The 17,535-nt window shown below is 40.2% G+C and overlaps 1 protein-coding gene across 4 annotated transcripts in view; it reads right to left on the bottom strand.

Moving 5' to 3' along the window:
* The window catches only part of GALNT11 (polypeptide N-acetylgalactosaminyltransferase 11), a 29,998-nt gene that overhangs the window by 3,233 nt on the left and 9,230 nt on the right, over positions 1-17,535 (bottom strand). For all 4 annotated transcript variants that reach the window (XM_083704914.1, XM_083704915.1, XM_083704916.1 and 1 more), the window contains 10 exons: positions 17,051-17,383; positions 14,365-14,488; positions 11,504-11,670; positions 11,266-11,391; positions 7,242-7,491; positions 5,733-5,850; positions 4,885-5,037; positions 3,964-4,182; positions 2,028-2,132; positions 834-971 (listed from right to left, as the gene is read on the bottom strand). In XM_083704914.1, the coding sequence (XP_083561040.1) occupies positions 834-971; positions 2,028-2,132; positions 3,964-4,182; positions 4,885-5,037; positions 5,733-5,850; positions 7,242-7,491; positions 11,266-11,391; positions 11,504-11,670; positions 14,365-14,488; positions 17,051-17,345 (1,695 nt within the window). In that variant the 5' untranslated portion in view covers positions 17,346-17,383. The remainder of the gene's footprint in view (positions 1-833; positions 972-2,027; positions 2,133-3,963; positions 4,183-4,884; positions 5,038-5,732; positions 5,851-7,241; positions 7,492-11,265; positions 11,392-11,503; positions 11,671-14,364; positions 14,489-17,050; positions 17,384-17,535) is intronic.

The raw sequence follows: 17,535 nt of genomic DNA, 5'->3' as shown, positions 1-17,535 counted from the left end.
GGCAGCTGTTTACCAGCTCCATCTGGTACGTAGGCTGAGACCCTATCTGCCTGCGGACTGTCTCGCCAGAGTGGTGCATGCTCTGGTTATCTCCCACTTGGACTACTGCAATGCGCTCTACGTGGGGCTACCTTTGAAGGTGACTCAGAAACTACAACTAATCCAGAATGCAGCAGCTAGACTGGTGACTGGGGGCGGCCGCCGAGACCACATAACACAGGTCTTGAAAGACCTACATTGGTTCCCAGTACGTTTCCGAGCACAATTCAAAGTGCTGGTGTTGACCTTTAAAGCCCTAAACGGCCTCGGCCTAGTATACCTGAAGGAGCATCTCCACCCCCATCGTTCTGCCCGGACGCTGAGGTCCAGTGCCGAGGGCCTTCTGGCGGTTCCCTCATTGCGAGAAGCAAAGCTACAGGGTACCAGGCAGAGGGCCTTCTCGGTAGTGGCGCCTGCCCTGTGGAACGCCCTCCCATCAGACGTCAAAGTGATAAATAACTACCTGACATTCAGAAGACATCTTAAGGCAGCCCTGTTCAGGGAAGTTTTTAATCTGTGATATTTTAGTGTATTTTTGGTTTCTATGGAAGCCGCCCAGAGTGGCTAGGGAAACCCAGCCAGATGGGCGGGGTACAAATAATAAATTATTATTATTATTATTATTATTATTATTATTATTATTATTGTTAATAATAGGAAACTTGTACTGAAAAACATTACTGTGGAATTGTTAACCCATATGTGATTTTTAGAATTAGAAAATCACATACCTACCCACACAAAGACACACACAGAAAGAGATCTGAAATCATCCACTCTTGTCCACAACTCACCCCAAGCACCCATTGCTGAGATCCTCCTGATCCATGGCATTTCATAAGGCGTGGTGGATCAGAAGTGTGAGATTCAGACACATCCAAGCATAGGAGATTGTTTAGGATCAGCTCATGATCTTCATTGTAAAGCCATACCTATTAGTGGAATAATTTATTTATTTAAAATCATTTCTAAACCTCTAAGTATTGTACAAAAATACAAGCAGTAAAATAGTAACACAAAAACAACCACAAATCACTTTATAAAATATGCCACAGTGTAAAATCTCAGCTTTCTAAAGTATTTTGAAGCAGATTAATTTCTTATTAATTGCATTTAAGTAAGATTCCCTTCTTAACATTTTCAAATTAAGCATTGAGGAGTGAAAAAAATCTGTTTACCTTAAGCAGAAAAAACTACCACAGATACTTATTTTCTGTGAACAAGTATGAGCTGAGCTTTAAAAAGGAAATATATTAGACCAATCTGAACATGTGGAGAGGTGCTAGCAATGGAAAACTCCCAGTTTTCTCTCCTCCCCCCTTTTTTGGCTTCTCTAAAATCACCTAAAAGTAGGGAGGGTGCCAGATGTTGTTTGCTTTAATTCTGAAACCCTCTAACAGCTGTGCATTTTTGGATCAGATATAATTTCTCTGGCTATTTTAAATCCACATTCATATGGGCCAGTAACTCTATTGAACTTATTTCCAGGACATGGGGCCCCTCCTCAAGGCACATTTTGAAGCAGATCTGTTCTTGGTGCCCTGGAAAGTTCCTGGAATGGACCTCAAGCACTGAGCAGAATTCTGAATGTATCACCTAGTGTAGTGAGGTACTTAAGGAATCCACAAAGCCTCCTTTTAGTAAGTGATTTTGAAGCAGACAACAGTGGCAAAAATTTGTAAAAGTAGCTAATGGATACTGATGTATTTATCTGTGTGATCAGTCCTGAAATAACAGAAAGGGAATTGATACAAACAGACAGCTTTGTGTGACTTAAGTGTCAAAAGATATAGATGACCAGAGCATACAGTGAGAAGATATCAAGTGAGAGACCCTTTTCATGTCTATAGAGGAAGGAATTTGGGTGTTGTTGTTTTTTAATGTTATGAAGGAGTGATCAAAATAAAGCAACACTGGAGACTATAAAAATGAACAATGCTAGGAGATGCAAAGCAAGGAGAAAGTAAGTGCTGTCTTCAGGCACTTACCTGATTTTGATCATTGTAATCACACTCTCTGACCACAACAAGTCCTCCTTTTTGACTTGGGTGGCCTTGGGCAACAAGACATTTATTTGTCTGAAGATGAAGCAGCTGCAAAAGAAACACACACATAAGACAATGTGTGCAATCACAATACTATTCATTCTTGCCGTAATATAAGGGAGAGCATTATGGAAAAAATGGGAGACGTTTGGAGGAAAGAGGCAGAAGGTTATTTTATGTGCTCTCTATAGAATTTCCCCTAACAACATAGGTGTAGCCAAGGGGGGGGGGGGCAAGGGGCAGCTCCCCCCCATCAAGTGAAACAATAGAAATACTTAACTTACTGACCAATCACATCCGTTCTGCCCCCCTAACAAAAGTATTGGCTCCACCCATGCCTAATAGTTGTATCTCTAGAATAATTTTCACTAGATCAAGGTATTGCAATCACAGAAGCAACTCTGTTGACAGATTTCTAGGAGATATGCGTGGTAGAGACTAGTAAGGACACAAAACTTTTCAGCACACACACAGTAAACTATAAGCTCTTCAGGCCTATCTTTTTTTTTTCAAAACAAAACAAAACACCACTTTGTGTGCTGATAAGGTAACCTCAGAGACAGCGACTTTGCCCAAAGCTACTTGATGCAGTCTCAAGGCTAAGAAGAGATAAAAGAGAAAGTTGCTTGCACCTATGCACATTTTTATGATGCAAAACAGGCTAATTTAGGATTAATTATATCATCCAAAATTCTTTGGAAAGGTAAGATTTTTTAATCTCCTTCCACTGTAAAGTCATTTCCAATATATGTATTCCTAAACAAGGGTTGTCCAACACGCGGCACACAAGCCACTTGTGGTCCTCAAGGCCTTTCTTAGTGGCCCTTGCTATGTACTGAAGCTGCAGGGAACTGGAAGCGACAACATGAAAGCCTTGCCCTAGTTTGTGACCAGCACAGCCACTCGTCCCAGCTGTGGCTGAGAATCCACCTTGGGGGCAGGATGAGTAGAGAGCAAGAAGGATGCGGGGGGGAAAGGAAAGGAGGGGAGTGAAAGGCAATATCTTCAGCCAAGCAAACAATGTCTTCCTTGCAGAAGATTCTCTCATCTAGAGAGAATCCCTAACTTGAACTAGAGATAGTGAGTGTGCACACACATGTGTGCATGTGTTGAATATTTTGGTGGTGGTGGCGGCAGGGCTGGAAGCCGGAGTGGCAAAGGAGGAGAGAAGGGGGAAAGGGGCAAGAAAGCAATAAAAGCAAAATGGCAGAGCTGCAGTGAGTTGCTCATTTTCGCACTCTTTTCGTCTCTCTGACTTGCCCCACCAAGAGCTGGTAATAACTCGCTTGGCTCCTCCCTCTCCCTTCCTCTTCCCTTTCTGGAGTCCTGCCTGCATCCAGCAACCTCCCTCACACCAGGCAGCCTCCATGATTTGGGATCTTTTTGGTCACTTTTAGGTAGGTAGGTAGATAAATGTGTGTATAATAAATAATATTAAATATATTGCAAACACTTTATGATATGGAAATTTAATTCAGTGTGTACCCCCCGCCCCAGGTTCTGTGTCAAAATACTCTTGTGGCTTACTTTGTTTGAGAGCTTGGACCACCCTGTCCTAAAGCAAGAGTGCTTCTGATCAGACAAGAGATTATAGTGGCCTACAAATGTGAAAGGCATTCATCCATAATGAAGGTTGTTAACCTGCACAGGAAGCAAGGCAAGTAAGACTGATATGATATCTTTAGCATATTTGATCTAAAAACTACAGTGCATAATTACAGATTTTCAAAGCTACTTTTACTGCAAAGCTGCACTATTTTACAGATAGAAAGTAATAATACAGTTTCTTTTAATTCAGATGCTAGCTTTTGTGATCTTTATAACTACATTTTTTAGAGTATGATTTTAAATAACCTGAAGAGTTAGAACAGCATCTTACCCGTCCACGTTGCAATGTTTTTGGTCGTTTTTGCCCTTTGTTGAAAAAGAGTGGCGGCGGTACTTTGGCATTAGAACCAGAAATTTGCATCTCTGGGTATATATTGTCTAAATACCACTTAAACGATTTGCAGTTCAACTTTCTTCTCAACTCCACACGATCAGTAATATTCCCATAGTTCCTTGTCCGTAATTCTGGTCGCAGAGCAAAATACTGTTCCTATGTCATAAAGAGGAAAGCGTGGTAGGAAGAATTTCAGTTCAGAACAATGATTCTATTTTGAAGTGAGGATGAATACACAGGACTGAAAACAAAACAAGCAAAAAGCCAATTTCTCTGAACTGTAAACCAATGTGGTTTGTACATGTTATAAAGCTACACTTTGAAACTACTGTGCCTATCCAGCCAATAATGACCAAGGGCAGAACCACACATTTTGGGACCTGGGGGGTCAGCTTGCTATATTCAGTTTTTCATAGCAGCTGAAAACTGTGTCCATTTAAAAAAAAAAATTGCCTGTCTCCCACCCTGGCTCAAAACGTGTGTGTAAGTAAGAATGTGAAGATAAATAATGAACATATAACCTAAGTTAGAAAACATAACTGCAGACCCCAAAGGGCTGGGCCCCAGTTACCCCCTCGTAACCAACGAAACCTATGCTTTGTTCTGATTTACTGTTTTACTACATGTCACCAAGGAAATTACGGCAATTATCAATGCAAATTTCTAAACTTTCGTTACAACTCAGAACCTATATTGAAAGGTTCTGATACCACACAAAAAGTAGAAGATGAGAAAACTACCACTTTTCAGGAACGGGACCAGAGTTTCTGAATATCCATCCCTGCTGTGACCACCAAGGTACCCAGATACATCCACCTTTTGCTATGGCTTGTAATTATACAGTAGTGTCCATCTTGCCTTATATTCATCCATCCACACATGAGCTAGCCGTAGAGAGTTGTGCGCCATGGTGTCCTGCCCGCCTGGGGAGCCATAAGGTCGCCTTTTACGAAAGATGTGTCCGACTCTGGAGCATGGGATGATGAGAAGTTTGCCCCCACACATCCAGATCTGCTCAGAAACAGAAGTAATTAATAAAACAAAGGATTATTACTTAAGGTCATATTAAGCATAGGTGTGGTTTCTGAAGATGTTGGTCTATTTAACATAGTTAGAAAGGATTACAGCTGATAGAAGCTATAACTTCTAGATCAGGGTTTCCCAAACTTTGGTCTTCAGCTCTTTGGGGACTACAATTCCCATCATGCCTGATACTGGTTCTGCTAGCTGGACGTGATGGGAGTTGTGATATGAAAAAGGAAATTTATTTTTAAGAAAAAATAATTGTCTGGTCCGACAATAAAAGATTCCCGACACCTGGTTTAGAAGAACTTTCAACTTTCACAGAACTCTGCAAAATTAAAGAAAATTACAGTGGTACCTTGGGTTACATACACTTCAGGTTACATACACTTCAGGTCACAGACTCCACTAACCCAAAAATAGTACCTCGGGTTAAGAACTTTGCTTCAGGATGAGAACAGAAATCATGCTCCGGTGGCGCGGCAGCAGCAGGAGGCCCCATTAGCTAAAGTGGTGCTTCAGGTTAGGAACAGTTTCAGGTTAAGAACGGACCTCCGGAACGAATTAAGTACTTAACCTGAGGTACCACTGTACTGCGCAACCGTAGTGTGTAAAGAAATGCGGTTCAATCAGGGTCCTCATCCAAGAAAAAAGGTTATAGTCTACAAAAATAGCATACATACCCGAAATGATATTTCCAGGTTTTCCCCTCCCCAGATGTCCATGCCGCTATCATATTGTCCAAGTTCATTGAAATATTCTCTGTCCATTGCAAACAAGCCTCCTGCCATTGTAGGTGACCTAAAAGAAAATGAGTTTTTTTCCAAAACCATAACTACCAATGGTGAGAGGAGAGGATGGGGGGGGGGGCAAGGGCTGAAGTCACACAAAATTTAAAAAAGAGGATTGATGTGAGGTATGTATGGTTATGCATCAAATGTGGAAGTCCAGCAACGGGGGGGGGGGGAATGGAATACTGTCCAATCAGTAAGATATTTAAGACTAACCAAGTGGGAATAGAAACTCACATATGATCCAAACACCTGGCCCTAATTTAAAAAAAAAATGGTGACAATGTGGCGTCAAGCTTGATTTCTACTCAAGGAAACTTTGAAAACCTGCAGAAAGACAGTGCATTAGGTAGGTAATAGTTTTTAGGAAGTTATTCTGGATCCCCAATTCTGATATTTTAGCCTGTGATTTTTATTAATTTTAAGTTTACTGATGGTTTTATTGTTGTGCGCCATCCTGAAAGGCCTTTAAGGCTATAGGGAAGAGCATAGATGTAATGAAGTAATTGAAGGATTCAGCCACTTTTTCTATTGTATGATGAACATTGTTTTTCCCTTACCTCCCTTATTTGTGACGCATCTCTTAGGCTTTTATACAAGGTCTTAAGGACCTTTACTTACCAATTGTTCCCATGACAGGTTACAAATTAAAGCAGGAGTCACCAACTTGGTGCAGAATTTGGTGGCCAGGTTGCTCACTGTGACAATACAGTTCGAACATATAATGCCAATCCTTGCCCGACTGCACTGACTGCCCATTAGCTTCTTGGCTCAATTCAAAGAGCTGGTTTTGACCTCTAATTTTGTGTTATGGCACACTTCCTGTGTCAGCCACCAGCATTCTCTTAAAATTCTAAATGTACCCACTAGTCCAAAACATTTGGCTTGCCAAACTTGGAATGAACAGCATTTATGGATAAGTTATTTATTATATGTTGATATCAACTCATTAACAGCTTTGCTGAAATTCCAGTTTCAACTTTCCTGTTAAAAATTAGATGTTGAAAGAGATTTCTCCAAAGAAAATTACTGACATTTGCTAGTACAGCTCATTGCATCTATTGGCTATCCCTTTTCTTCATTCTTCTTTTCAGTTTAAGTGTTCAGTCCTAAAGATGAGTGTTGAAGCAGTTGTACCCCACTTTTATCTTCCCCTTCCTTGAAAGAGCACGTGGTTTCATACCCAGTACTCCCTTCATAATATGGTATGCTCTTTAGCATATGGTACTTAGAGAAGGTATCTTACTACATAGCATATTATGTAGCAGCTTTGCTGCCAGCTTATTGCCTTTGGTTACATCAAGTTGTCTTTAAATGAAATATTGTTTTATTGTATTTTAATGTTTGTCACTCTGTGTGAACGATGCAGTGTGGGTTATAATATAAATAAATAAATCTTACTTGATTGGAGATGTGGCTCCCTCAGGGCCTTCCAGTTCTGACAAAGGAACAAGATCCCATTTAAAGTGCAGACCCCAGTTGAACCCTCCACGGACAACTGGGGAAGAGCTGTAGGTAAGCGTGTCAGCGCTAATTATATCAATGACAGGACAAACCACTGTTTTCCGTGATTCCTGGATGGGTGTCAGCAAAGGTTGCAACCACAGCTCATTCACCTCACAGTGACTGTCCAGAAACACAAGTACCTTCCCTGAGAAAAGAGAAGCACAATAAGAATAGAGAACAAAAAGCAAGGCAATCAGAGTCAGAGTTACATATTTTCATTATTCTAGACATGTTCCACTCTAGCAGAGAGAGGGGAACAATATGAAACACAGCAGCCTGATGGGGAAATCTCACGTACTTGCTACATCCAGGTAATTCCACTTTTCTTTCTTTTAAAAAGGCAGAACTCCATCACACTACAGTTGGGATGGATTATCTCGTGATTACATTTTGAGGGATTCCCCCATTTATGTGGCTATATACAAGAATTGGGCCTTTCAAACTTCAGTGGGAAGGGGTGTGTGTGATTCTTTACTTATTCTATTAACAAACCGCAACTTCCACTCCAATGGTTTTCCTAAACTCGCACTGCAACCACCATCTAATATCACTCATCCTGTTTGAACCCTTAACTTATCAACAGCCCTGGTAACTGGGATATAGACATGGTGCAAAGTCTGACAGATATAACTACAATATTTAACAAAAATATTAATGTTTATTTACTACAAGAGTATGTAGTGCACAAGCTTATGTGGTTTGCTTTAGCACAGTACTCTCTCTTTAAATAAGTATGCATTTGCTAAGTTGTTACTGCCACTTTAAATATCAACTGCTTATTTTACACTACCATTATTAAACCATGGCAGCTCTGAGGAAGCAGTTAGGTTACCCTGTTAAAACCCTTTTGCCACACTGCCCTTGTATCTACACCATCCTGCTTAACCCTCACAAATACTGCAAGTGAGGACTGAAGTGCAGGTATTTTTGCTGTCCTGTCCTGGAATCTTCACCCGGACTCTCCACCCGGAGTCCACCTGGACTCTCCACCCGGAAACCAGAGCCTACCATTCCAAACTGCTTCTCACTTCTTCTGCTTCAGTGCTGTAGACAGATCCCTCTCATTCATTCAGTAAGCCAAGTGACTCACCTACCCCAGCAAGTCTTTGGCCACCAAACTATGCTGCCTTCCTCTCAGCTCCTCCTCTATTGTCTTCTTCTATGGGCTGTTCCCTATGAACACCAAGCGCCAACCAACATGGGCTGACTTCTGCGCCCCTCCCCCCCAGGTCTGGCCTTAGCCAATCACATGTCTAACTAGGAATTCTACACCTGCAGCCAGCAGTCAGATAATGCATATATTCTACCCTTCTATGCATAATGAGCGTTTTATCTTCACCCCCTCTTCAGGTGTCAGTTAAGGTCCCCCATGACATTTAAATCAATTTTCACCTGATCAGACAGAAGACACCCCCAAACACATTATAATACAAATGTCAGAACACATTATAATACTCAAAACTTGCCTCAAACAGGATTTCTTCCTGTTCAAGAAATCAATTTTAGAATAACTACAAACACACAACTCAAATAGCCACAGACCTTGTCTTGTTGGAAAACACATGGAGTGAGAGGGTGGTGACCTAAATTGTAGCAATTATATGGATACTAATAATGTAATAATAAGTGGGCTAATAGTTTCATTTCTTTTATCAAGTACTTTTTCTAGGGAAATTAAGTTACAGCATCCTTCAGATTTTGGGGGCGGGGCGGGTGTGGAATCGCCAAGAGTATTATTTATATAACTTGTATCCCACAGCCTTCATCATGAATGCTCTCAGGAGGCTAAAATGATAAAAACTATACTAATGATCATAAGAGTCATCCATTACAATTATGAGTCATAAACAAGGCCAAGGGGGTAGCCAGTAAAAAAAGATGCAATTATGAGTTTTAAAAAGCCCAATAAAAACTTAGAAGTTATTCCTAAATGAAAGCCAAGGTTGGAAACCAGAAACTCAGGAAATTCCATTCTAAAAAGGCAGTTAGGTGTTCCAATTATAGCTATAAATTTTTCCTACTTCACTGGGTATAGCTTAGGGAAGCTATTCACAAGCTGCAGCACTGAGCTCAAATAGTAAAACTGAACAAGTACTGCTGCATGTTCGGAACTTCAATGTAATTATACTGCATTAATGTAGATGATTAACACGCATTAATTAGGAGGAGCTTAGATCATCATTACAAATTATAACACAAGCTTTCCTGATTCAACACTGATTATTGTTCATGCACAATGCAGGCTGATTATAAAGATTATCAAAAAGATACTTTAACCTAATTAAATGTTATAGCCACAACAAATCTCTCTGGGGAGATGACTGTGAATCAGTATGAATGGGGTATTTGTAAACAGCTTTAATAAGATGCCTTGTCATAATGGAAACAATTTAACTGCCAACCTACATGTAGTAAGCTAGGGCCAGATAAGTTAGTCCCTTTTGGGGAAAGAAAGACAAGCCACAGTTGTTTTACTGCATTTCACAAACCCTGGTTTTCACAACTGGTACATATTATGGCGAAATAAAAACCTTTTATAACAAGGGGATTGTTATAACATTACTTCCCAGGCTTAATACACTCAAGATTAGAAGCCAACCTCAGATTTGCCCCTTCCCTGCTTTCCTCACCATGAGCAGAAGTGGGATGATCCTGGACAGCAAGAGAGATTCCATATTTAAGTACCGTATTTTTCGCTCTATAACACGCACCAGACCATAACACACATGTAGTTTTTAGAGGAGGAAAACAAGAAAAAAAATATTCTAAACGAAATAGTGGATATGTGATTTTTGTGGTTCATGCTGTGGCCACAGACATGTGATCTGACAGTGAGTTTGGAGTAGCCCAATGCAAAAATCCTGAGGATCTATGTGGATCCATGCTTTGTAACCACGGAGGAGGGAAGGAAGGGGAACCATGGATCCTCTGCTCACGAATAAAGCAGATCCCCCCCGCCACCCGCAGGCATTCGCTCCATAACACGCACAGACATTTCCCCTTACTTTCTAGGAGGAAAAAAGTGAGTGTTATGGTGCAAAAAATACGGTAAGTTAAAATAGAGAAGAAATAGCCAACTACACTATTCTTGAGTGTCTACCCTATTTTCCAAATGGTGGTTCACTATAGTCTGACCCCTTCACAAGTATTCAGGTTCTATACTGATGCTGACAACTACCTACAGAATATTTAACCATCAGGAAATAACAGGAAGAAGCATACATATTAAAATTTGAGACCAGTGAGAGAATTATATTTCTTATCTACTAACTGTGACTAACAGTGGTCTTCTCAGCAACAGACTTTTATTTGCTTTTGAATCCAGGGATGTTCTATGTATTTTGCTGACTTATTTTTTGTTCATTTTAATGATGTATTTTTAAAAGACATCTGAAGGCAGCCCTGTTTAGGGAAGTTTTTAATGTTTAATGCTGCATTGTGTTTTTAATGCAGTGGCACCTAGGGTTAAGAACTTAATTCATTCTGGAGGTCCGTTCTTAACCTCAAACTGTTTCTTGACATGAAGCACCATTTTAGCTAATGGGGCCCCCTGCTGCCACCGGAGCATGATTTCTGTTCTTAACCCGAGGTACTATTTATGGGTTAGCGGAGTCTGTAACCTGAAGCGTCTGTAACCCGAGGTACCACTGTATTCAGTTGGAAGCTGCCCAGAGTGGCTGGGGAAACCCAGCCAGATGGGTGGGGTATAAATTATAAAGTAGTAGTAGTAGCAGTAGTAGCAGTAGTATTGTTTTGCTTGAAAGCTGATCAAGGAGCATTTACTATGAGAAGTTTCATATTTTTCTTTATTCTTCATTAAATGTATTAAAGTCACAAGCAATTTGGACAAACCATCATGATTTAGAAGTACTGAACAAACAAAGGGACTGCATGAATTCATAGATATAAAGGACATTACCTGTAGCATGGGAAGCTCCAATCATTCTCCCACGAATTAGCCCTTCTCGCTTCTCATTTCTGACTAGCTTTATATTGTTCAGAAGATTTTTTGTTAGATAAGCATCCAATTCTTCTTTCAGATCAGCTAGAGTAAGAAAAGGCAAGGGGAGTAAGACGACATTTAGTAATCTGTCAGTAGTCCAAGTATGCTTAGACTACACTGCACAAAATTAGCATATAATGCAAGAGTCTTTCACCTAATTCACTACTGTCATCCACCAAGATAATTTCATGGAGAAGATTAGATGGGGTGCGGTCCAAAACGCTATGCACTGTCCGAAGCAAGGCAGAGAATGCTTCATTATAGAAACAAATTATAATGCTAGCATAGGGCAGATCATGAGGATAACTTTTTTCTTTACACCTGCAAGAAAGAAAAAGCACATATTATAACACATGGTTTTCAAAGAATGTTGCTAATATTTCACGAACACCCCATATAATACCAAAATAGAAGCTGCACCCTCCCTTTTATAATAACCATGCAATATGCGTGTAGCTGTTTCCCCCACAGAATCTATTTCACTCATGAGTTTAAGAAACCATATGCCCTGTGAATCATTGGCACCTAAAAAAGGAATCATAGAATCAGTCTGGCAATTGAGTTGCTGAGGAATACAGGATTTTGTTTTCTGTAGAGGATGCAGATTTATCCTTCTACTGTGCGTGCTTGTTGTTTGAAGAAACTGAACTCTGCATATTTTACATTTCTTCCTCTGCATTACATTTGTCCACTAACTTTTTTTTTAAGATAATGAAAACAGGGAATTTAGAGAACACAGTCATCCTATCTCTAATGCCTCCACAGATAAGTTATTCAAAATCCAGTCCTTTCCCCACCTCACCCCACTCATTTTCTTCCTCTGCTCCTTCCATTCATAGCCCTTTCTTCACCTTACATTTCGTTCAACATCCTCCTTTCCCCATTTAATTTTTCTTTCAGCACTGTGATACCTTTCTAATCCTGATATCCTCCTAACAAACACATAAAGCTGCTTTATACAGAGTCAGACCACTGATCCATCTCATTCAATATACTCCACACCAACTACAGCAGCATCTCAGACAGGGGTGTTCCCCAGTGATACCTAGAGGTGGCAGTACTTGATTCAGAGATTTTCAGCATGCAAAGAATATATGCTCTTTCCCCTTTTAATTCTCTACTTCCCTACTTTACTGTTCCATAAAACTTTAAACACTATTCTTTAAATTTCTCCACAGCTTTTTTTCCTGTCCATTTGCATGTCTTTCTAAGACCCAAATATCTTTCCCTTTCTATTCCATTTTTTCCCCTTCTTCAAGCTATTCCTCATATTCAGCAATTTCCACGGCTAATTTTTACTTTTACTGACCCCTGTACGTACAAGTAGGGCCTCCTATATTACAGAACCTCTTACAATTCTATAGCTTAGAGAAAATATGTAACAGTAATGATGCAAAAGAGAGAGAGAGAGAGAGAGAGAGAGAGATTGTATATCTAATTTCCAGTTAAGATTGAGTCCGAGGAATTCTCAATTAAACACTGAATCAAAGGAAAGCAGGGTAGGGAGCTGTATTTTTCCTTCCTTCTCTCCAATATTGCTTCTAGAAAATTATACAGGTTACTAAGTTTTGCAAAGTATCTTGCAGCCCTGTTCATAACCATACTTAAAACACAGAATGATGTCAAGAATGAACTCAATGTTCACTCTATCCTAATAAGGAGATAAAGGCCTTTTAAGTGAGATCTTTGAACCTACACATTACAACAGGATCATGACAAAGCCAAAATCAAAGCTCAAAAAAAAAATATTCAGTGATCTGCAACTATTAGGGCTGTTTCACAAATCTGGATATTTAATTTGAAATGAAAAGATTGGTTTCTCAAGGTACACAATATATAGCTGCATTACAAGAGAAAGGAAGACAGCCTTTTGTGCATGCATATGTTAAAAGTTGGTTCTGAATTTTTAAATTCTGTATGGATAGCAATGCCATAGTGATTATCAGATTTTACATTGCAAAGAACTTCACACACAAAGGGCACAATCCAGCCAAAGTTAAGCACTTTAAGCAACAGAAAAATACATATTTGACTTGCATACTGCACAGCAAGAACCGTCAAGCAATTCTACATGTTATGCATATTTTGCCAATGTAAATATAAAAAGGAACTTATTTTCAAAACCATGTTATTTCTGAATCGCTCCCTTTCTTAATATAATTTCTGGTATGGTCTGAATTTCTTACTTCTCATCCTCTCTCATTTCCATCAGCTCTCTATTTGGGGGGAAATATGCTCATTCGACAACTCTGAGGAGACCTTAAATCTGTAGAGGACTGGAAGAAAAATGTTTACTTTATGAAAAAACTACGTCACATGTGATATCCTTTTTCTTTCTTTAGCATGGCTAAGAAATAGAACCCAGGACAGGGCTATGAAATAGACATTTTTCAAAGAGTCAAGTTCTATTGGGTGAAGGGAATAAATCAGCTGCCAGATTTTGGGGGAAGGGCCAAAGCTGCTCTCCCCCCATGAAGAAAATATGGGGGGGGGGGAATCCTATGGGAGAAAGTAAAGTAATACACTTAAGACTGTTGCTGTTCCAGATGTATAGCATGCACTCCACTCACAATATGAAGTGCCCTGGACTCCATCTCAGAGGAGCCATACAGGAATGCAAAAAGTGCCTCCCCTGTGGTAGTTCTGATTAAAATTTAAACCAACCATATGCATGCCTACAAACACCGTAAAATGCTTGATGCTCCCATACTTGACCTTCTGACTTTCCCCTTCTGCAGGACTAAGCCATTTTTGCAAAGCGCTGAGCCCTTTCTTTAGGTGCTATTTCCTTCCATGTTCACCTTCTCAAAGCAGATAGACAGCTCCCTAATGGAATCTCCCCCCCACCCCCAGTATATGTAGGAATATATATAGGCACACTGCCAAAGGCATCGCTGCAACATACAAGTCCCATCCTTCCCACTGCCCATCATTCTGTTGGCCTTTTTGCTAGATCTTCACCATTGGGCTCGTGAAAGAAAGCATTCACTTTATCGAGAACATGCAGAAACATACTTTGCATCTCTTGTGTCTGGCACATCTCTGTGATATCCCAACCGGTTACTGATGAGCATATTGAAAGCATGCTTTTGATAGCCCAAGTCTCTCACTTCCTGGTCTTGCTCATTAAAAATCATACCTGCAATGGAGAATGTGCCAAAATCAATTCACTGTCTAATTCATGTATTGCCAATGATCAACTTCTTAAACTTACGTGTTCAGCTAATGATATATTCCAATTCAAATTACTGCCCCATACTCATTTCCTGGCCCAGGGAAAGACAAATGAGGAGGTCTCACTGCTAAACAGGATGGCCTATATAAGCTCAAGGCATTTATAGCAATATTTGTGCAGTATTTACCATACGACTATGGTACTAATGAAGCTCTTTTTTCAAGTCTTAAGAGAGCCAGAAGAGGTAGCTGGAATACAGTGGTACCTTGGATTACATACGCTTCAGGTTACATATGCTTCAGGTTACAGATTCCGCTAACCCAGAAATAGTACCTCAGGTTAAGAACTTTGCTTCAGGATGAGAACAGAAATTGTGCTCCGGCGGCGCAGCAGCAGCAGGAGGCCCCATTAGCTAAAGTGGTGCTTCAGGTTAAGAACAGTTTCAGGTTAAGAACGGACCTCCGGAACGAATTAAGTACTTAACACGAGGTACCACTGTATTGCTGTTTGGGGCAGGAGGGAGTGGGGGAGAAGGACAGCAAGAATGTAGGAGGCACAAGGCTAAAATACACACACAATTTGCAAAGCTGGTCTCAATAATTTTAAGTAGTCCCCAGTGATATAGATGCATGGGATTTCAGAGGAGGAGACATGGCTGTGTTTGCATGTTGATTCAATACACCTAGTCCACGCTAACCACTCGTTAACCTCACTTGCCCATATGACAGGCAGGAACATAGTAGGCAAAGAACAGATTGCACAGTGCAAAGAGGACAAAAAGGCATCAAAGGGCATAGAATACTCCACACCAATTTTCTTTTCTCTTCTCTTCTCTTCTCTTCTCTTCTCTTCTCCTCTCTTCTCTTCCCTTTTCTTTTCAAAACTTGCTCCTTCTAGATCTTCCAGTTGTGCAGAAAACACATCTACATCCTTAACAACACTTGTCCATAATATACAGCCATACTGCGGTTAAAATTTTCAGGCCAGAAGACTACAGCTAGTTTGTTTTATTTTTCACTAAACATATTGAAACAGGTGGATGATGCAGCACAAAAAAGAAAAATCAAACCAAACCGGTGGGGGGTATAGTACAAAGGTTTAGAAAGCAGCATGCAATGAGTTCAAATTCTTTATCATTTTTGTGACCTCTTACCTATTCTTGCACACCTGAGGACTAGAAACAAGCACCTTTAGTTTGAAAACTCTGGAGAATGAACCTGGGCCCTGCCTATTCTAGAAAAAGACTCTTTTTAAAGGAGGGAATGCATCTTGGAAATGATTCTAAGCTTTCCTCCCTATTTTACAAAGCATATTCTCTCCTTGCTGCAACTAAAATTGCATACAGCTTATGGGTCATGTAACCTAATCTTCTTAACAGTCAAAGCCAATAGGCATCTTCAGTTCATTCACTATGAAGCAAGCATTCAGGGAAAGCGTGATCAAAAAGGGAAATAAGAATTTTTAGCTTCTCCAATTTCATGAAGAAAAACCTACTGGACAAAAATATGTTTCTGAGAGCTACATGCAGTAATAGCATTCTACATGCATTAGTTAATGCTGAATAGATTCCTCCCCCTGAGGAAGTAAGAAGGAAATTGAGGTTGGGACCCGGGTGCAGAGTACCCGTGAAGAAAAGGTGCTATAGTACAAGACACCAGACAGAGTACCCGTGAAGAAAAGGTGCTATAGTACAAGACACCAGACAGAGGCTACACAATTCTGTAGTAGAGACTGCTAAGACCCTTCCTCATTCTCAGTTAGGTCTTATTCCAGGGATTACACTCATTTCCCCTTATCGTAGGTGGAACTACAGTAAAGAGACCATAAGCGGCTACATGAGCCGTTGTAGGGGTTCACTGTTGCCAGTTCTGGGCTTCCACACTGGCCCACCACCACCTTCAATTATGAGAGAAAGAGGTGGGCAGAGAATGTGGGGACACTTAGTTCCTTGGCTGGGATGTTTTTTTGAGGCTGGCAGATTCTGGAAGCCCTCAAAGATTGTGGGTTCCTCAAGGTTCCTGTTCCCCTATAATACAGATTCCTACAGAATCTTGCTCTTCCAAAGGCCTCCTCAGAATCCAGACCCAGGTGGATTCTAACAAATACATTTCAGACCCAGCTGTACCCCTAATACTGTAGAATGTGATTCATAATGAACACTATCCTGAATGTCTGGCTTTCATATAATAAATAAAGCAAGTCTGATTACCTTATCAGATGATAATTTCTTTGCAGATGGCAAAATATCCCTAGCATATTTTGGCACTAAACTAGACAAAGATCTATTTGTATTTTAATGGTTTATTAAAATAGCAGATTTAATTGAATTGCCTCTGCAATTTTCATTAGTAATATATATGTCTGGCAATTACTAATCTGGGTAAACCACTGTGCTTCAAGAGCAAGCACTTTTCTAATTTAGGGCTCCCATTCGTTTCCTGTCTGAAACTACATTGGAAGACAGAAGCACTTCACATCTGTTTTTCCCAATATGAGTTTCAATGCAGTCAGTTACTATTCACTTACCCATTTCAGGAGACATCTCAGTATCCCCCTTGATGGGATCCTGTGCAGCATTTCCCAATGGATTCCTGTTCTTACTGTATCTGTGGTGAGTTTCAGGTATGTGTACTGGCCCATGGACAAAACGGGGATAGATCTTTTTAGGAAATGGCTTCTGAGGTTCAAGCCCCTTGATGGGCACATTCTTGAAAGATTGGGTCTCTTCGCTGAAGTTGAAATAAATAAAGAGTAGAAGTGTCCAGGTCACAGATGTGAAGAGGCAGCCATAGCAGAAATAGCGAAGTGTGACACTTCCCATTGTAATCCTAGCATTGTTGTTAGCACATTCTCAATCCCCTAAAAAAAATATAAAAGAGAAAAGGGTAAGATTTCCAATTACAAGACTCTTCCTGAAAGCTGGCCTTTCAGAAAATGATCTATTTTAAATTAACCGTATACTGTAATAATGTCTTGAGAATGACAATTTTTCATTCTATACAAAAGCATCA

The sequence above is a fragment of the Podarcis gaigeae genome (genome assembly GCF_964106915.1).
Source record: "Podarcis gaigeae genome assembly, chromosome: 12".
Lineage (NCBI taxonomy): Eukaryota > Metazoa > Chordata > Lepidosauria > Squamata > Lacertidae > Podarcis > Podarcis gaigeae.
The sequence above is the reverse complement of the archived record's forward strand: the minus strand, read 5'-3'. Positions and strand labels throughout refer to the sequence as shown.